Source organism: Centropristis striata, chromosome 10 (genome assembly GCF_030273125.1).
Source record: "Centropristis striata isolate RG_2023a ecotype Rhode Island chromosome 10, C.striata_1.0, whole genome shotgun sequence".
Lineage (NCBI taxonomy): Eukaryota > Metazoa > Chordata > Actinopteri > Perciformes > Serranidae > Centropristis > Centropristis striata.
Genome location: NC_081526.1, coordinates 14,758,239 through 14,780,848, shown reverse-complemented (window position 1 = coordinate 14,780,848; position 22,610 = coordinate 14,758,239). Strand labels below are relative to the sequence as shown.

General features: G+C 39.8%; 1 protein-coding gene across 5 annotated transcripts in view; it reads left to right on the top strand.

Annotated features, from left to right (window-relative positions):
* il1rapl1a (interleukin 1 receptor accessory protein-like 1a) overlaps positions 1–22,610 on the top strand; it is a 332,191-nt gene that overhangs the window by 198,271 nt on the left and 111,310 nt on the right. For all 5 annotated transcript variants that reach the window (XM_059342254.1, XM_059342258.1, XM_059342255.1 and 2 more), the window contains one exon: positions 15,985–16,270. In XM_059342254.1, the coding sequence (XP_059198237.1) occupies positions 15,985–16,270 (286 nt within the window). The remainder of the gene's footprint in view (positions 1–15,984; positions 16,271–22,610) is intronic.

Genomic DNA, 22,610 nt, shown 5'->3' with positions numbered 1-22,610 from the left:
CAAAATGTTAAATAACATTAAAGTAAATCATTTCGATATGAGTCACGACACCAGAATTTCTTGTTTTCAAACATAAAATCGGTTTAAATTTATCCAGCACACCAAAAACATCACATTCTCTTCCCTACACAAACAGATGGCAGAGAGAAGAAATGAATGCAGACATAAGCAGTTAATGCTTGAGCATAAATGCGTACAAGTTTTCTATAAAGACGAAATACATACAGTAAGAGGCTTAATGGCAGAGATGAATAAAACATCCCAATGTATTATGAAACATGGTAAATAATGAACAAAAATGTGCATTGATGACCAAAGTTATATAGCAATTTATCTACAACCAACCTGACAGCCAAGCAGGGCCAATGCATAGAACCATTAATATTGTATACTGTGGTCTGCATCAATAACACGAGGGTTATACCATTCAGCACCATGGAGAGCTCCATCTGAATACTGATCTGCAGGGATCAGCACAGCTAACCACAACTCTAGCCTTAACCATTGGTGGTGAGATATCGTTTCCTTCTCTGTGTGTCCCAGGCGGCAATCTCCGTGCCTGAGCATGGAAGCCACCAGGAAGTGCATAAAGCCTGCAATTCACTGAAAATTCCAGTAGGGGGTGCTAAGTTTGGCTGCAAAAGAAATCTGCCCATTCATTTCAGTGCTAAATTTGAAAACTTCTCACTTGATTTATTACCTCAGAAAAATTTTTCAGGGACAACATTATGGTCTCAATCGCTAGTAAAAAATCTTCTTCAAGACAATTTGATGTCAATAGTTCTAATAATGGCCCCATTTAGAAGAAAATAGAAGATAAAGAATCGTATGATTTGGGGCGTTTCTAGCTTTGATTGACAGGTCACTAACAAGGCGAGCCGTCACCAGGAGAGAAGCAGAGCGTATCCACGGCAACGTGTCAATAAAGTTATATATAACGTTATATAGATAGAAAAGAGGACGTTTAGTGGTTTGGTCTCATAACTTTGACCCTTTCACACTATATTTTCACTTAATGACAGTTTATTTGAACGTTTTGTTCAGTAAAATGTCTTGTTCAGTGTTTGGTTGGACTAACAGACACTCCAAGGAGTCGCTGCTCAGTTTTCTGAGGTAAGAAAGATACATTTTGTTTTTGTTTTTTTGCTAGCCAAAACTAACATCCCAGTTAATGCTCCAGTTAATGCTAACATGAATTAGCAGCGGCTTCTCTCAGTCAGGTTGCCGGTGTAGAGAGGCTGTAGTCAGTGTCGTCAGATCCCTCGCGCTCCGCCACAGTCCAATTATGGTCTGCTCCGCGTATCGGGAACATGATGGCGACGCAAGATGGCGACGAGTGTAACGCTGAACTCGAGGCTTCCAACGGGCAGTCCACAAATCAATGGGTGACGTCACGGTGACTACGTCCATTATTTATAAACAGTCTATGGTGTGTCCCTGTCTGCAGTTAGATTGTGTATTTAGCAGTAACCCCGCCCCCCTGAGGCTATAGGTTGCTGTAGAACCTGATAATGTAATACATTTCCGATAATGTAATAACCCCGATAATGTAATAAAAATCTGCACTTGAGTCCATTGAAAATGTAATAAAAAAAAATAAAGTATAACACTAAGCACCTTTTGATTTAGAAGCTGTTGAATGCATTCGTGTGTCATGGATACCTCGTTTGTGAAAAACGGATGAACGGGTCAAAGTTAATAAACATCCAACTTTGACCTGTTGGTGGCGCTAGAGCTCTTGAGCTAGAGTTGCCTACACAGTATCACCACTTGAACTCAAGTAATGGGTGGTCTGCTGGTGAATTATTACAATATTGGGGAATTATTACATTATCAGGACTTGCGAAATGAAGGCTAACCTGATTATGTAATAACCTTCCATTAATGTTTTACTTTATTACATTATCTGGAATGTATTACATTATCAGGTTCTACAGTTGCTCATCTGGTATAGAGGTCACAAGATTCAGCTCAGTTTCAGGACTCTTTTTCAGAATGTGTATTATATTTATCATGAGTTTATTAATGCATGTACTCATTTTTATCAAGCTCAGACACAAGATATTGTACAACATATTTTTGAGTTTTTTCATATGTAACCCCCTGGATTATTTTTTCAGGATTTTTCCATGTTTTCCAGGGTTAATTCTCAGCGAGGTGTCCGTCACTCATGGATGAAGGCCTCTGCAGAGCAAGGTTATAGTGTACAAAAACTTGATAACAAAATAAATAAAACTAGAATTGAAAAAAACATTTAAGTTGACTGAAATAAAATATAAAACGGTAACTAACTGAAACTGTATTGTGTGGTTGGTAAACTAACTAAAACTAACAAAAATTAAAGTAAAAAAATGTCCGTCATTTTCATCTTTGTCAACTTTTTTCGTACAGGAAGCTTTGGTGAATATGTTTATTGAGACTGGGATGTCTACACGACTATGTGAGACGATTGCCTTCAAAAAGTTCAGCACTTCACGCGAACCACATTTCAAAACCCCCCGGAGCTTTATTGTGACCTGTTTGAATCTCACACCAAACAAAAACACCATTACAAAAAACTAAAACTAATAAATACTAAACTAAAACTAAGCATTTTCAAAAAAAAAAACAAAAAACCTAGCAATATCTCGCTAAAGACTAATTCAAACTTACTTAATTTGAAAACAAAAATTCACAATCAAATTAAAACTAAAACTAATGAAAAATCTAGTCAAAACTATTACTATTAACTCATCATTCATTTTATGTAAATCAAAACTTAGAGTTTTTCACGAACCACAACTCTGTTTACTTGGAACAATCATTACCATCCTATAAGGCTCCTATGCAATTAAATGTTACTAATTTAGTAAACAGGACGAACCTGAAATACAACTTGACAACAGGAGATATTTCTAGTTCCTTAAGCTCATGGATCAGCTTATAAAAACATGCAAATGTGTGAGCATTAAATCAGAAACAGAGCACGCCAGGCTGCAACAAACCCATGAAGATAAAGAAAAGTAGAAAATGGCAAATGGCAACAATAGCATATTGTCAGTATTTTACGAATCATATTTTCAGGGGAGCTCATGTGTTATTAAGCGGAGCCAAGCTCCCCTTTGCTCCCCTGTAGGTCTCACCCTGCATATCACCACTAGCTGCTGCTTTCTACCAGACAGCCAACAGCTTCACCATGAGACCTTTCCGTCTAGTTTTTCCTATTGAATAAATAAAAGCGGACCGGAGGGAATGACTTTCTAAAAAGATGTGAAGTTTCCAGAGACATTTGAAGCAGAATAGCCTGTGTGAATTAATGAAAGTAACAATAATCCTCCCTATTCCAGCCTAGGTGTGTGGATTACCTGATTATTGAGAGAACAATTGTGTGTGTGTGCGTGAGTGGAATTTAATGCCCTTGTTTTGTCTCCTTCATTCTTCCCTCCTTCCTCTCTTATTTTTGTGTCTCAGGCCGCGAGAGGGAAGAGGGAGAGGAGCATGGGTGATAATGACTTGTCAAATTAGAAGCGATGGAACCTGCAGCGAGTGTAAACACAATTCGGAATGTTCAGATGACATTTTCCAAGCTGTATTTCTACTGGGGGAGATTAGCAGAGTGACAGCTCAGCCTGAATCTCATGGATCGCAGCTGCACAATGGAGAGCCCCAGCACGCACGCACACACATACACATACACACACACACACACAGAAAGACAGAGAGAGAGAGAGAGAGGAGAAATTACTGGCATTTTAATACTACACAGCAGGCTGACAAACACAGAAATTCCCTCACATGTGCACACACACTACACTTGTCGTGATTTGAAGCCCTTCTCCTCTTTCAGGCCTTTTTCCTTCCAGTCATGGTCCAAGAGGCTTGGCTCAGCCAGTCGTGCTATGTATGGATTCATGTCTATGTAGCCTGCCCGCACTCCGTCAGCATGATGGATGGTGTTCACACACAGCCCTGACTTTATAACTTATAGGGACTTTATTTGCATGTGTTTCCATTACCAGTAAAACTGCACATGATGTAGGGGAGCCGTAGACTTTTTAGTTGTTAAGATATTAGGGGCTGCTGTTTCTTCTTGTTCCATTTTACGCATGATCGTCCTCCCCAGTGCAGCAGGAGCCATGAACGGCGCTGCTCATTTCCCAACTTCGCCTATGAAATAAAGAGCCATTTACGAGGAACAATGTCCCGGCCACCACATCTCCCTCAGTGCTGCCCCCACTATTGGAGAGATACTATTGAGAGTCCCAAGCACATCAATTTGGGCCTCAAATGACTTTCTCCAGCTGGCCAAATCCTGACAAGCTTTCTGTTCTCCTTAAAAAAGAGCCCTTTATCATGAAGAGAAAGGAAGAAAGGATGAGTGAGGGACAGAGAGAGAGAGAGAGAGAGAGAGAGAGAGAGAGAGAGAGAGAGAGAGAGAGAGAGAGAGAGAGAGAGAGAGAGAGTAAAGTCAAAAAGCTAATGTCTCAGTGACACCCTTTCTCACACAACAGGGGAAATTTCTGTTCTATAACGGGTTCTGGTTAATTTGAAGTCAATTGGAGAGTTATTAAAAGGATCTGAGTGAGCTGTGCTGAACTTGGTCAAGGGCAACAAACTCACCCTGGTTTCTGTACGAAACAATAGAAACAGGACCGTCACCTTCAGGCAAACTTGAAAGTTTCTCTGATTTGCCTACAGAACTACTTTTAATACTGTAATGTATATGTAGATTTACACATCCCATCCTGTTGTACTTTTTCTAGCCATTTTAGCCTCAAATACATTTTCCTGCTTAGGTTCCGTGTGGGAAATCTCATTGTTGAGGATTTGCTTCATTTTTAGGTATTGTTTTTGGTTTATCTCTGAAAGCTTCACGTTGCCTTTGAAATTACTCTGCCAATATGTATGCAAATGTCAACATCCACTGCCACAAATTAGATTTACTTCATTTCCCTGTTGTTCCTGTATCCTGTCTGTGGTCCTCAGGTGCAGGTTCAGTAGTTTAATGTAACGCTGCTGTGAATTACAGCACAATTTACAGTGCATGCACTACGAATAATGTCAGGAATGAACATTAATAACGTAAGATGCTTAGAAATAGTGGCTCTGATTGAATTCACATACAGAAGGATACGATGACACACACACATTTACACACACACACACACACACACACATTTACACGCACATTTACACACACACACACACACACACAGAGGGACGGCCAGGATTCATTTTCTGAGTAGAGCCTAATGGGGGTAATGGCCTCTTTTTATAGGGAACATATAGGGACTGATCAGCTGTTTTCTAATTCTAAACTTTTTTTATTGCATTTCCCACCTGGTTGCCAACGCAACAGCAACAGTATAACAATATATAATATAATAATAACCTTGAAAAACATTATGTAAGTATGTATATAAATATAATATAAAGGGAAGAAGAGAAAAAAGACAGCCATTGGAGCATAACAGCCATTACAGCCGACATTAAGAAACTTCATTATCACACATTTACTCATTAGGCAAGGTTCCTAATAGCGGTGTGGCCATCTTAGTCCATGCTCATACAGTCTTTGGGCGGGCCTTGTTTCACCTGGCACTGAGGCAGTCTGCAGTGTTTCTAAATGTTAAAGATTAGAGCTAAAACAAGATTGAATCATAAATTTTTAGTTGCTGACTGTAAACCCAGAAAGAAGAAAAGAAGAGCGTTCTCCTCTGATTAAGTGTGAAAGATTTGTTGTTACAGACACGAAGCAGAGTCTGGGACCTAATTAAATTGTAGTAAATCAGCCGGAGTGCAATTAACACATTTCCAAAAGGTTGCAGTAATAAGACACTTTGAATAGGACACTTCCAAAACAAGTACAAGGATTCTACCAGAACATTATGAGAACAAAACAGGCAGTTACTGTCAGAGGTCACGCTGATTTTACAGCTTCCTCCCCAGTGACTTTAACATTACATTTTAAGTTAATATTAATGGGTTTTGTTACTCCTATTTTTACTCTTTGCGGTGCTTCTAATTCTAGGATAACCATGCTCTAAGTGTTGAAACTACAGTTCCCATAATTTGGGGGCTCTGGGGGGATGTAAACAGAAATGGAGTGTGATTTTTTAGACTCTGTTTCTTCACATTTTCCCAAATTGGCATCATTAAAAGTATCAAAAATTAGCAATTAACATTGTTGTTTGAAATGTACAGACAACTATCACTTAATTGCATTGATACTCAGGACAACCTGAAAACTTGATGACTCTCAGGCAAGTTTTTGAGTGATAAAGAGTCTTTTTTTCTGTGATATTTAATCAGATTCACATCTTATCATAGAGATGAACATATGGATTTTATCCAGTATACTGATAATTATATATATATATATATATATATATATATATATATATATATATATATATATATATATATATATATATATACGATAATTGCTTTTCATGGCCAATACTGATAAGATAACTGATAATTAATAATTTTGTATTTAAAAATATGTATATAGTCTGTAGTTTATAAACACCTGATGGTTAAAAAAGGCTGAGATGTGTTGAGGAAACATTAATGATTTCTCTGACCAGGTCTAACTGACATCACATTGTTAACACAACAACAGCTCTAACTCTTCACATGTTCATTTATTTGTGCATTCAACCCATAAACGTTGGCTTCTATAGAGCATTTTGCTAAAGAATTAAAATTAAAAGCTGTGACATAATCTGTCAAATCAGACATGTCAGTGTATACTCAATACGTGTTTATTGGTTCTTGCGAACCAACTTCAAAGGTGCCGACCATCTACTGTTCAGAGTTTGTAGATGTTGTGCTTGTTGAGTCAAAGAAAGCAATTGAGGTAAGTATTATTGCCCGCTAATTTATCTAATAATTTGTATAATGTCATTATCAAAAGCTCCAATTTCCAGCTGATAATGGCGAATGTGGCTCAGTTGGTCAGTGGTTCGCTCCCTGACCATGGCAGTCTACATGTGGAAGTATCCTTGGCTAAGATACTGAACCCCAAAAATTGCTTCCGATGCTGCGTTCATTGTGAATGCATGAATGAATTCCTGATGGTGGCAGGTGGCACCGTTTACGGTAGCCTCTGCCACCAGTATGAATGTGTGTGTGAATGGGTGAATGACACAGTCTGTAGTGTAAAGCGCTTTGACTGGTTGCAAAGCGAATAGAAAATCGCTATATAAGTGCAGGTCCATTTACCATTTGTTATTTATCGAGGCTGATATAAATCCTGCTTCCCTAAAAATATGTGCCTGCTCTTTGTGATATGACTGAGATAAGTAATATATGTAGATTTTCATGTCTTTTAAAACACCTTTATTGTCTCCATGAGGTGTGTTCAGCTGCTGGGCTTGTTGAGTGAAATCCGCGAGCCAAACTACAGTAACTTCCTCCCCATTGTTTCAGAACACCAGCACACACCTGTCCCTTTCACCTTGCTCACTATCTCTGCCTCATGTCTCTCCCTCCCCGCGGCGATGTGCCTCACTGTTTGAAAACCTCTGGTGTAAAATATTCAAAGCTCTGGGAATAACTCTGTATTTTTTGTGAGTTATGATGAGAAAAAGCTACAGAGGGAAATGAGCTGGAATCGACTACAAGCAGGAGAAAAGGACATTCTCGATACAAACAAAATAACAAGCCCGTGAAAGAACCAAATACAGGGTAAATTACTCAATACTTTCTTTGAACAATCAGCAGCAGCAGCCAGATTTGAGCAACAATAGCCATGGCAGTGGGGAAATATTCCAAGTCTGGCACTGGGCTGTTCAGGTGGGGGGTTTGTGTCGGTGGGAAGCTGTGTGGCAGCAGGCCTGGCAGACATGCTGCTTGTTTGTTTTGCATATGCAGCCTTCACATCACATCCCATCACAGTCTCACATGCCTCTATCGCTCTGTTTGTTTCTGTCTGTCTGCTCTTCCAAACCATAATCATAATCATATATACTTTTCCTTTGTGCTGAGTTCAAGCTTAGATGAAATACAGACGACGGGAATGTGAATACTTTGGTTCCTTTCTGCAGCAGTTGTTTGGCCCAACATTTTGTCTCAGAGCAATATTAAGGGAGAGCAAACTACTGGCCAGATGGCATGAAATTGGGCTCTGATATTCATACTTTCCTAAAAAAAAAAACTCATATTGCTCCAGTGTGGATGCATTATTATAATATTTTCCCATCATGTACCAACAGTGGATGTACAGTATCCCCCCAAACAGCCCCAGCTAACAATAAACGAAACTGACAGGAAGTAAACAGGAAGATGAACAACAAAATGAATGTGACAATTGCTGTTGAGGGTTTTTGTAAATTATTAAAATAAAATAAATGGGCACAACCTGTTATGTGTGTTACTCTGTCATAACAGAAAGAGGAAGAGGAAGGTAAATTTCTACAAGATAAAGTTTGGCTCCCTCTCTAAATGTTTTTGCAACAAGCTGTAGGGCAAAAAACTTCCTGGTAAGGCATGATAAAAGACAGGTTAAACAGTAGAGGTGTGAATCCCCAGAGGCCCTACGATGCAATTTTATCTCGATAATTGAGTCACGATAAGATATTTTTGCGATTTTAAGCATTTTGCGATATGGTGAGTATTGCGATACAATATAATGCGATTTAACTGTTTAACTGCATTTTGTGTCCACAAAATAAATTAAATCAAGAATTGTTTTGTCAAATTAGAGAAAATTCTCAGTCTATCAAACATGTACGGATGTCGTCCAATTGCAGCATTTGGTCAAACTTTCCTCAACAAGAAGCGTTACTGCTCTATTTTTTTTTTTTTAAAGGAAACATTTTAAAAAATCTGTGTCATTTCAACAACTTCACACGATATCCTGATGCTCAGAGGTAGACTCCTTAGATCTTTTAGTTTCATATGATACCAGTATCTCCAGTATATTCCTAAAAGTGAGCCCGCCACGGCCCCCGGAAAAAAAAAGTAGAAAATAGTAACGGCCGGCCGGCAGAACGCTAAATATCGATACTCTGCAGCCATGAATCGATATTATTTTGCCACGTACAACATTGCGATACTATGCTGTGTCGATCCCCCCCCCCACACACATCTATTAAACAGTAAATGTATGTAAATGGAGGAAGTGAAGTAGTTACAAGAGTCACATGACTACCACATGTTACGTAAGAAATGTAAATTACGTTCAAAAACGTGATTCATGTGACTTGAGTCTTAAGTTGAATCTCCTTTACTTCTTTCACATGGGACGCGTACCCCACACTCCTGGGTGAAAGTCCACAGTTTGTTTTTTGGAAAGCATAACTGTATCCCAAATCGGACACTGTTCGGCTAAGATTCTATCAAAATTTCACATTAACTACTAATATAAATTATCATGTTATGCTTCCAATTAATAAAATGGTGTGAAACTAAAGTCTAACTTCGTCAAACCGTTTATTGTTTTAGCCGTGTAAGTTAGCCTCGGGTTTACCAGAGTCGGCTAAAGGACGCTAACGTCAGTGAATTAGCCGTGTGCTAACTGTATCCCAAATCGGACACTTGGATCTCCTCGCTGTAAAACAATGGGGGCTGCTGACACACCGTTATCAACCATCGTTATCAACTCACCCGGACCATACTTCTGTCCTTCACAATAAAATACAGTATAGTAAAAATAAAGATGTACTTTTTAAGATCGTCGCCTGAGTGTCACCCAAGCGGTCTTACTGCTTTCTCTCATTAGATTTACTTTCATATTGTAATTAGACATGTAAATCTCCATGTACATGAATGAAATTTCACACGTAGATTGTTAAATATGTATAAATCAATTATACTTACACTGTTGATGGCGAACTTATTCGAAATGACTGTAAAAACACTGGAAAGTGCAGCATTGCAGATGTGTCTGGGATACAGTCTCTATAGATAGTAAAGTCAGTTCACCATGATCTTTGGAGGAAAGGTTCAGTATTGGTCCACAATTGTATATAAATAAAGATTGTTTGTGCTGTCAGAACTGTCAGTGAGAGTGAATGATTTGGAGACAGACAAACATGAGTGGCACAGCAGAGAGAGAGAGAGATTAAAAGGTCAGATAAGTTACTTATAGTACAAAGAGATTGTGAGAACAATAATACACAACCATGCTGCAGAGGAACATATAACGTGTAATACATGTACATAATTTATGCTCATAAATGATTGCAAGGATAACCTTTCCAGTTGGTGTAGCTGCAAACTCTGAAACTGAATTAATTATAGATTATTTGTGATTTTTTTCAACCCCTATCTAGAGAAGCTCTGGTATTATTGTTAATTCAAGTCATGTCAGTTCCACTTAAAGCGGATCCTGGCCCCGACCGAAACAAAGCCAGGCTCCATTAACTCGGTTTGTTCTAATGTTGTGGGTCCCAGACAACAACAAAAATGGATGGCACAGAAGCTTATTTTTCTTATCAGGTTGTAGTTTGCAGAAAATGTCATTTCAGCTTCAAAGCCCTGAGTCTGCAACTCACTACTCCACTTTCTGTTGTTTCTGAGCTGACTCAGCCGAAAATGTATTTGGAAACAGGTGGATGCAAACACCTAAAAGTCACGTAGAGTTCAAACAGTTGGGATGCTTTGATTACCTAGGCTTATCATAGAGACATGATTATCTGTATTTGCATTTGTTTAACCAATAAAATGATCTTTCTCTTGTCTGTATTCAGAAAGAAGACAGGAAGTGCACTTGTTTTATACCGGAAGTCACATTGAATCAGACAGATGTTCTATTTTCTGCCTTAATATTCACCTGCAGTGCTTTTCTGTGCCTTCAAAGCACTAAATTGATTACATATTGGCATATTCATTATAACATGTATTTTCCCATCCTTCCACTGTACTTTTCAGCATTTTACCAAACATAATGGCTGACACACAAACATGTCAATTATGGCTTTTTTCCACTGAATAAAAACAAGCAACTTCAGATAAAAAAAATCTATTTCTGTCACATTATTTGTGCTTTCCTGAATGACGTATCGGCTAAATTGGTTGTTTTTGTTCAAGCGTGGTGGATTCTTGGAACTGCCATTAGGAGGAGGAACCAGGGAATGCTGATTTTTTTCCCTCTGATTTTCTATTGTCATTTAGTGGTGTCTGGATATTGTTACAATTTCAGCAAATAGATAAAGTAGCAAGATTATTCAGAGAGAGAAAAAGATGGACAGGTAACAAGTCTAACAGAATGTTTAAGGTACCTGAGCTTATTTCAATTGTTCTACTTTTGCTACTCTGTATGTCAAATTATCATATATTATGTAAGGGCAGCAGATGTGTAGGAATAACATGTAATTTGCCAAGAAGATTATGGGTGTTGTTTTCATCTTCTTCCGGGGCTTATAGCGCAGTGAACCACTTACTATAGATCCAGCACAATTAGCTTTAGGGGTCAGCCACAGTGCTTGCACCTGGTGGGGCTATAAAACCATGTAAATGCATAGTACATAATAAACCCTTGCCAAGAATACACATGGTGAACTTGTACAGTGGAGTGTGCTGGTCATTTTAGCCTCTAGGGTTATTGATTATACAAGATGTTGGTTCTGTACGGTAATAATTAGTTTCATGTGAAAATAAATCCAGACCAAAAAAGGGAATTAGTCATTATTGTTCGGTGAGAAAACACCAAACAGGCGATGGAGGAGGGAGAAGATCAATGCCAAGCTAGAGGGAATGAGTCGACCCGATAGGGAGATCGAGATGGAGTCGTGTTTGTGGAGTGGGTGAGGAGGAGAGAAGGAGAATAAGAGAGACGGAAAGTTATTAAGAGTCCTTATCCACATATAGATCATTGAATGTCTCCCTGGCCTGTGAGAACCCTGCCGCCCACCCAACATCTGATAATTACACTTCATTAGGAGAGCAGGTAGCGATGAGAGAGAGAGTGCGACTGCTGAGGACAACATGAGAGACATGTAAGTAGGAAAATGAGGCGCACTTGAGTGATATGCTGTTGTGGAAGGATAATCGAAATATGATTATGGGGAAAAGATAGCGTGAGTTGACTTGGATGACACGCTCTGTGATTGTGTATGTTTGTGTTGTGTGCATTTGTGTTTATGCATGAATGTGGGTCAGTTTATTGTAGCTCAGGGGTCTATATTTATTGCCTTGGTTTAATGCCACGGGAAGATGGACAGGTCTGCACACTGTAATAAGGTTTCTGTGACACACACACACACACACACACACACACATACATGCACATATATCCTGTAGCTTGACATTTCCCCCTCGCTTTTTCCTTGCACCAGCCATACCTGTGCCCTACACATCATGTGATGTAGCAGTGTTAGAGCAGCAGCAGCAGAGTCGCCGCTAAAGGAGTGCTGCAGCTTACAGTGCTGCAGTAAGATTCATCGAGGAAGAGGCCAATTTTCCCTCAGTCTGACAGCCGTGTGGGAATGTGTCCATATGGAAACATCCCTTACACTACGGGCTTGTCCAAGAGTGGCTGAACAGAATCGCTACTAAAGGTGTGATGTCCCAGAGGTGCAGCACGGAACAGGGAGAGAGATCCTGTATGTGTGTGTGTGTCTATGTATGTGTGTGTGTGTGTGTGTGTGTGTGTGTGTGTGTGTGTGTGTGTGTGTTTGCTGTCAGCAGAGGGGAGAGTGAGAGGTGAGGACTGCAGTATTCCTCCAGCGGGAAGCATTGATTTTCCGGCCCAGCATGGGGATGTGGGAAATGTCAGCCTCTAATTGAGTTGATAAAACCGTTTTGAGTTTCAGACATAAATATGGTTTCCCCCCACAAAAGGCCACCACATTAAACAACTCCCATTTGGAGGTCTGTAAGGAATGAAAGGTCTCCTTGTTGTGTGTGTTTATATGCGCACGCCCTCATGCATGTGGGGTTGGTCTCTCGGACGGCACATGGGTAGGAAATCTGCATGCTGAAAGAAACTGACAGGCGCGCCTCCACACTGGATAAAATGTTTTTCTTTCATTGTGAACCAGAATACAAGCTTGTTAGAATAAACAGTTTTTGTTGTGGCAGGGAGGGCAGAGATGGAGAGTGTGAGAGAGAGGCAGAGGTCATATCCATTAGAGGTGTAGAGGCTGAATAAAGAAAAGGCTGAATGAAGCCTCCGCTGTCCCTGCTGATTAGCAGATTGATATGCAGAGAGGGCAGTGGACTTACCTGCTGCCTTCAATGGAAACTCACTCTAATGTCAGGGGAGGGATAGCTGTTTGTGGTTTAATGTTTTCTCTGATGATTATCTCCCATTTAAAGGGATCGTTTGGATTTAGTTGGGTTGTATGAGATGTTTACATTACCCATAGACATTGTGTTACCTACAGTGGCACCGGCATGCCCCCAGCATGAATAAGCAGGCAGGAGTGCAGGCATGGAAGCTAAGCTGAGGTTGTATGTAATCAAATTTAGTCACCTAAAAAAGGCCCATCTGAGATAAGGGTGTATGCTATATTTAGCATATTTTTACTACTTTACCTAACTGTAAAGACATCTTTAATTTAGCACTAAAGCTGTTATCAATGCTCTTTTCAAAGCCGCCAGACTCTATTGATAAAAAATAGTAATTTTACCTCCCAGAACACAAAGGTTCCTGGTCTACTGCTGCCTTGTTTGTGTTGTTGTGTAATTTGCTGCTTTTAAAGGTTTGTTCAGGTTCACTAAAGTCACAAAATGATAAAAATGATAAAAACGATTAAGGCTGGGGAAGACCAGAAACTGCTGTGTTTTGCAAGGTAGAATTGCTGTTTTTGTCAATGTAGTCTGGTGACTCTGACAAAATCATAGAAAGGCTTCAGTTCCCCTGCAGAAACTTAAACAGGGCTGACTGATGACAAGTTGAATTGGTGAAAATATTCAATATTTAGGGAAAATATTAACTGGCAAAACATTTTTTGGCCAAAACCAAGTTTATTTTGTACGTACAAGATAAAGTTAGGTTTTGGGTGGAAATTTTTTTAGGCATAATTAGACTGTTTAAGGGAAATGTCTGACACGATACAAAGGGAAGTGAAAGTTCAGCAAAATGCAGCATAAACAAAATGTTTTATCTCATTAGTTAACTAAAAATGTCTATAAAACATAATGGGACTGTGCATAGGTGCCGACTTGGGTTAAACAGTGTAGATATACGGTCTGATGGAATCATATTGTGAAGAGACTGCGTGTTCCACATGGCTACTTAATATTGAATATTGAAAATAAAATTTAAGTGTTATCTCATACATACGAGATAACAATTAAATTAGTTTTGGCCAACAATCTCTGAAAAAAAAGTTTTTACCCTTGCTTTTCAGGGCTTTCTGAATTTCCTTATATGTTTAGTTGGCTAACATTTTGCCCCCATCCACAGCAGTACTTTTGCTCGGCTTCCATGCCTGAGTTTATCAGTAAGGTGATTAATGATAGTATAATCGAGTTTAAAGTTAAGCCGAGTGCATGTGAACACATATGAGAGTGCACGTGTGCCTGTTTGCATCTATAAGGGCCCTGCTTTCATTATTAGGGATGTTAATTAGATAGGGTTTCACACATTATGTCGCACGCTCACACACTTTCTGTTTCTCTCACATTCATATGTAAGCGCTAACACATTTGTGGCTTAGCCTACTGGTAATTAACAGACATAATTAGGCAGACAACCATTCGTATAGGGAATGCACGCTCATGCAAACACGCACACACAAAGACACACATTACTTCCCTGGTAATTAAGAGTATTAATTACAAGCATAGCTGTCCCTGTGAGGCTCTGTATCACTCACAGACTGGCACGCAGCAGGGCTCTTATTACTTTATCTCACACACCATCACCACTTCTCTCTCCTTCTCTCTCTCTCTCAATCTCTCTGGTTACACATGCACACACATGTACTCCCTAATACACACCTGCTGGATAAACAAATGGTAGCTAATTAGTCAGAGACTGATAGGTGGCCATAGGTTAACCTCTGGGAGCTCGGGGATTGAGAGGGAGAGATCTGCTGGCTGGAGTTAGAACAGACCCGTATGCCTGAGGGGCAGTGCCACTGTCTGATTTTTGTCAAATGTCCTTTCAGCTGCTGTGCCCTCTGCTTCACTTTTTCTTCTTCTGCACTTTGTTGTACTGCAGCAGCTGAAGTATACATTTCACAAATTAGGACAGGAGATACAGTTCCCATCTGTACTCCATTTGATTTTATCTGGAAAATGAGCTACTCTACTCTAGTATGCGCACTAACTCAGGTGGACATGTAGGCCAAACTCTCGGTCCAGTCAGGCTGGAGTATCTTTCGATCTTTCGAGAGTGGGATTATAGCTGAGCAAGCCCAGGACAAGAAAAAAACTGCAAGACGAAGAGCCTAAGGAAAAATAACTGTCCATATAACTGTTGGACATGAAACACGCTTTGCTTCAGGAGCTCCAGGCGTATTCCTAGCTAACGAACTAGCCTTGAACTCTTTGACACCGGAACAGTGCTGCATCCTCGGCACTCGGAAGGAGCAGGGCATCATTTTTGGAGATATTTTACAGGTCATCCCCAAATTTCACAGTGGTTGCGTGTTTGGATATTGCAGGATAGTGTGTGAGCTGTCTCTGCAGAAGCCTAGGTGGCACACATGCCCTGAATGTGTGAGCAGGAGAGGTGAGGAGAGGAGAGGAGGAATTGCACAGTCAAGTTTCAATCCTCCAAAAGAAAAAGATGTTCATATCCTTGCAGTATATAGTGAGAAAGATGTAAACTTGCATACTGCACAGCTTAAAGTCTCATTACTAATAAATTGTTTCTTATGAATAGGAAGAGGATTATTGTGGGTGGTTTATGACCTGGTAATCCTCATACCACTCGTGTGTTCTTCGAAAGTAACATCAAGATGCATAATATCACTATATTGCTTTGCTTCAAATGTAATATTTCTATGTTCTGTTATCACACTGCAACCATTCTGTATGTGCTCATGCATATTTGATTATTTCTGAGCCATTATCCTGAATATCTCTCTTTCTGTGTCTTTGCAGTGGATGGCTGTACAGATTGGTCAGTGGACTACCTGAAGTACCGGGTGCTGCAGGGTGAGCCGGTGCGGCTGAAGTGCGCTCTGTTCTATGGATACATCCGGGCCAACTACAGCCAGGCGCAGAGTGTGGGCCTCAGCCTCATGTGGTACCGCAGCTCTGGTCTGGGCCACAGCGACTTCGAGGAGCCCATCTCTTTCGACGGCGTGCGTATGAGCAAGGAGGAGGATGCCATCTGGTTCAGACCTGCTGACCTCCAGGATGTAGGCCTCTATTCCTGCGTGCTACGGTAGGATGGAGGGAAAGGGGATGATGCATTTAAATGTCCAGTTTAACAACTTGTTTAATTTTGTTTTGCTTTTAAAATCCTGTTCGTCTCTGAGACATTGGGTCTTTTGGGATAACTCTTAGTTGCCAAGTCATGCCGAGGGCTAGATAAGAAGATTAATACCACTGACATGTCTGTGCATTAAGTACTGAGCTGGAACCTGAAGGCGATTAGCATCACTTAGCTTAGAAACTGAATGCAGGGGGAAGCAGATAGCCTGGCTCTGTCAGAAATGTAAAAAATATGCCAACCAGCAGATCTATGAACTACTAATTGGCACTTTATTTCACAGTTAAATCAGTACATAAAGGGACAAAAAGACACACTTAGTGACTCTAACTCTCAGAAAGAAAGTAAATAAGAATATGTTTATAATAAAATAATATTAAATAAATAAGATAAATATTAAATAAATACATAGCATATTAAAATAATTCCTTTTAATCACAAAAAAATCACATAAATAATTATTTTTGAATTAAAATAACAACCTGTTTCAAGAATATTTAACATTAACAGTCCTGAAATTTATTTTTGTTTTTTCTTCGGTAATTTTTGTTTCAGTATTAGCCTGCTACATGTCATGTTCTTGAACGTAGCATGTGCATACATCCATGATTAGTTATGAGCTAAACTGTGATGGCAAGATATTAAGCGAAGGTCAAATTAATGGATTTAAAACACTGGAATCGTTGTTCAAACGTGAACTAATGGGAAAAGAAGTGCTGTTCAGGAGAATGTTTCAAGCATGACAATGCCAGGTCTAGTGCTACCCTTTGGTTTAGTGTGGCTTTGGCTGAAAACGGTCAAAAAAATCAATGTTGAAATAAGGAATAAACCTGCTGGTCGTCACAGTGGTGGTGGTACTTGGAGAGCTGAATATTTGAGTCAGTGTAAAAGTTTGAGAACCACAGATCTACATGATGATGAGTGATTTGTTCTTGAAACATGTTTGTTTACTAAAATCAAATGAATATTGTCAGATAGCAAATGTATCTCATACAGAACTATAAGCCATGTGAAGTAGCAAGGGTATATCTATAGACAAACAGATAACTGAATACAAACACAAACACCCACACTTGCACTCTTTAGTGGGCCATTACAGCGAGAAGCTTCCTAATACAACATGCATAATTATGTGGCAGTAACTTATTAACCTTTACAGTGGAGAACATCCCTCAATAAACGCCTCATTGCAGCTCTTCATTTCAGAGAGTTTTTAATAAACCCAGTTAAAGGCCTCTTAAAGACCCAGAGAGGCTTGCAGGATACATTGAGTGTGACCGGGGGAGTGTGTTTGTGTACAATGATACCCCAGCCTATTCCGCAATTCATTACTGCACTCTGTAGCACTAATCTGCCACAAACAGTGTTGTCTCACAGTAAATTAATATTGTCTTTGATTATTGACAATTTCTTCTAACAAGGCTTGGTTCCTATTCAAATTTCGTTTGAAATTCAGAGCATACTTGCACTGTGTGGAGCGCTCCTGCTGTAAAAAGTGCCCCCAGCTCTGTGTTTCTCGGTGCTTGTGTTGAGCTGGGGGGGATTTCTAACTTCTCTGATACCCTAATCAGAACACTACGAGAGATTTGCCTCTGAGCTGAAATCAATTGTCTTTTTGTTAGGGAGAAAGCTTTTGAGTCACACACTTTAGCACATATGACCTAAACACTCTCCCCCTAAAACTCCCTGCAGGCAAAGAGAGGAAAAGTATGCCTTCATTTCTTCTTCAGAGTTCATACAGTATGCAGTAGACCTTCAAAGATCCCAACCTGATGCCTATAATAATCCTCACTGACGTTACTAGGAATTTCCAAATCCTATTATCATCAGAAACTGGACATACACAGTAAATTTGATTGATTTGGTATTCAATCTACCTTATATACACCTAATACTGGCATCTCATTGTATAGAATCACTAACCTTAATGAGTGATGTGGTTGTAACGAATCTCATCATTAGCGTATGCAATTAAAAGCACATTACGTGCCAATGGTACGGCATAGCATGTCAGAAATAGCATGCACAGTACATGTCATATTTCACAAATGTTATTTCAATGTCAATTATTCCTCAGACCTAATTCAGTGGCTTCAGTGACCTCCTCCTCCTACATTTATGTGTCTCATTTTGTCATAGATGAATGAATAATCTCAGTCATTATATTGTAATTAATATAATGAAACAATCCAGTGGTGTATATATTGTTTTCACATGTAATGCTGCATTTCATGTCAGAATGACCCAGCAGTAGAGTAAAATGATGTTGTGCATTTTTAATATTCAACCACATACAAAACCATCCTCTAGTGGATTTTATATAAATCCTTTAAATGTTAAAAAAAAAATTCCTGGAGAGGACAAAACATCAAAACATACAAACTAAGCAGTGCCCATTACATTATTATCTGTAAAGGTATAATATGTAACATAACACAAGAGTTTAATGGTGCATTTTGTTCTTTAAATGCTGCCAAATTCCTTTTTTTAACCCCCTCTAATTGCAATAAACTTTCAGGGAAATACTCGAAACACCAGATGATTCAGAGAGTAATTATAAATCATACAATGTCACAGAATTACACTCATTAATGGCAATAGAGCATTTTGTCCCCACACAGTATCATGTGTTTATTAATTGAATCCCATTTGTGCAACACAGTCTAGACCTAAATTAATTTACCACACAACGGTAGCTACAGTAGCTCTATGGGTGGCTGATACTTGTGACTATTTATTGAGAATGAAATGACACAACATGAATGAACAAGAATAAACATAACTTGAATAAATCTTTTAATATACATTAACTAGTCCATGAACATTATTTTCGCCTGAGTCATTAAGATATTTACGGAAGAGGATTAGGACCAGGTAGGATAAAAAAAATACATCATGAGAGGAGGGAAAAAATGCATTATGCACTTTGCGAAAAAAGTTGAAATGACAAGAATGAAAACATTTTTTCAAGTGTGGTAAGGTAGACTGCAAGCTACAACCTGGTTTTCCCCAGGATGTCTATGTCTGAAACTGTTGCATAAATAACATGAAAGCAGATTTTCCCAAAACAATAGTCATAGTAGCCTACCACCAAGAATAGCTCATTTATGTGTAAGGGGATTTTAGTACTACTACACCATTAAGTATTGTACTTATTGCTCATTTTATGACATTTATGAAAATCAGGTTGTAGCTTGCAGTCTACCTAACTGTTCAGATAGATAGATAGATGGATGGATGGATGGATGGATGGATGGATGGATGGATGGATGGATGGATGGATGGATGGATGGATGGATGGATGGATGGATGGATAGATAGATAGATAGATAGATAGATAGATAGATAGATAGATAGATAGATAGATAGATAGATAGATAGATAGATAGATAGATAGATAGATAGATAGATAGATAGATAGAGCCATTTCTATAAAACAATTCTCCTCTGATGACTTATTGAATAGAATCTGTGAATGTCTTTCCAAAAAAGTTACAAAAAGTTGACTTTATTCTCATCATTTCAACTTTATTCTCAAATCCTTTTCCTCAGATATTGGTCTGGACCCTTTTTCACATCACTTTTCCGTACTGGGTAGCTTTACGTAACACACATGCATGATCATGCAGGCAAGCTACCTCACAACGTCATCAAAGACTGTCTCTTGTTATTAATTTGATTGAAAGAGCCCCTAATGGCAGAAATAACATACTGTGCATTCTGCTTGTTTGAGAAAAGAATTTGCCCTCCTTTACAAAAGTTATCCACCTTTTTACTGCAATAAGAAGGTACTGAAGATATGTATAAAATGTAACTCCATCCTCAGGCTATGTGATCAACAGATATTTTTTATCACACACTGGTTGTGATTGGTCAAATCAGCATGGCTGTGTTTCCTGTGGTCGGTATGAAATGCATGTAGATGGATTCCATAAATTTAGTGGTAGTGATGGCAATGAGCTATTCAGAAGCGAAGATAACCGCACACTATGCTTCTATGATTTTTTTTTGTATCGCAATTCAATCTGATCTTGATGTAAGCACCCTGAAATTAGACCTGATAGTCAGTACTTTGAAGCCATAGTCATTGTTTCATTTCTAATCCGGTGCTCTGGAGTACAAAAGCCAACACAACAAAAGATGTGTCACTGCCCTAATGCCTTCTGACTGCACTGTATATATGGCAGGATAGCTTCCAATAGCTCTGGGCGTGTTGTGTACTGTCTATAAATGTAGGTAAATCCCCCTGTGTTAAGTTCAGCTTTCTACTGAAGCCCTCCAGGTGTTTTACTCCGACAGAGATATGGAGGCACACCGAAGTGTGTGTCTCGCGGTGCAGCGTAAATGTGTGCGTGTGTGTGAATAGTTATCTTTGTCCTTCTCTGTCTGGAAATTTAAGTCTAATCGCCAGTTTTCATGTGAAGGTGACTTCATTTACATAGCAATCTCTTTGTGCTTTCTCCTGCTCTCCCTCTCTTTCACCCCTTTGCTCTTTCTCTGCCTCTCTTTCCTCTGCATGTCATCTCACATAAGGCCTGTAACATCGATTCAGATCCATCAATCTGTCTCCCTCGCTCTCACTCTCACACGGCCGGCCACAATCCCTCCGCGTTTCACCTGATGAATTATTTTATAATACTTCTGGTAATGAGTCTGTGTTCTGGAGAAGGTGAAACCATGTGTATTTCCTTCCCCCTGATTACATTATCCAACATGTGGGATTATAATGTGTGGAGAATTACTGCTAACGTGAGCCGCAGACTAATATCCAAAGCAGCTACACTCAAATAGAATGTGACAGACGTGAAAGACACCACAGGACTGTGCATCGACCCCCGGCTGTCCATCAATCAAGCACCACCACTGACACCTTCCCACAATGCCACAGGGTGCCCGCTGTGAATATTTAACATGTAGCGGTGTATCCTATTGGCTCCCTGGGGACGTTGATGGCTCAGGTGCACGCCGGTGAGAGGTCATTTCTGATCATCTCCCAGTTATATCAGCAAGCACCGGGGGTTGACTTTGTATGTGTTTGAATTTGCGGACACGTGCATGCTTGCGTCCACATGTGTTGTTAGTGCGCGTGTGTTTGCACAGTCGAATTTGTTCTGTAGACAAATATATTGTCCAAGTGTACTCTGCAAGCCTACAGCACCGCATCTTCCCACTCTATTCCCTCCAGATAGGAGGCATTGAGTCGATAATGTTAGATTTCAGCACCAAGAGGGCATTGCTCTGTTGCATTATCTTGCATCTTACTTTTGCTTCCTACAGCATTTTCTAGATGCCCTTTTAGTCATCTTCTATGTTGTAGAAGTATACAGTATCTTTTTTTCTCGTTCCATGTAGCTATTCTCCTTCTGCTCCTCTCACCACTATCTCTGCCCAGTCTTCCACAACGGCAACACAGCCACATTTGTCTTTGAAGCGTGTGTGTGTTTGTGTGTGTGTGTGTGTGTGTGTATGTGTCCGCATCTGTGTTTTATTGTCCCAGGGGGTCAGAGGTGTTTATACGAGAGAGGTGACTCCCTTATTGCTTCCATAACCTGAGTAGATCATATGAAACCCTGTCATTTACAGTGAATGGGAGCATCTGGCGAGCCGTAAATGTAATGTAATGAAATGAAATGAAAGCCCATATGGCTGTACGCCTAGCCTCCCGTCCGACCGATCGAGTGACTGACCGTGTCAGATCGCAGCCGGGCTGGGCCAGGCGGCGGGAGATGGAAACACAGACAGAAATGTGTTATTAAAGGATGTGGGGCTGTTTTTATGGTTCAGACCAGTCCACTTACTTCAAATTAAGGAAAACATTAATGTTACAGCTATTTTAGATTACAGTGTGCTCCCAATTTTGTTGCAACAGTTTGGAGAGAGCCCTTTCCTGTTTTAACACAACAATACCCCTTTGCACAGAGCCAAGGGAATGCCTCCGCCCTTCCCTCTCCTTTTCTGTTGCTGAAACTCTGATACATGCTTTCATTACCTCCAGACTCGACTACTGCAATAGCATTCTTCATGGTACATTGTCCAAAGTCCTTAATAAAGTCTAGTACATCCAGAACTCTGCTGCTCGCCTGCTCACTCACTCCCACTCCTGTGACCACATCACCTCTGTCCTAAAGTGCCTCTACTGGCTTCCTGTCCCACAACCGATTTAAATTAAAAATCCTTTTCACTCTCACAGCCTTCATAACCACCTACCTCACCTCCCTTATCCACACCACACTCCTTCCCCATATACTGTATATGAGAAGGGGACATAGCCACTGTGACCTCACCCATTGAT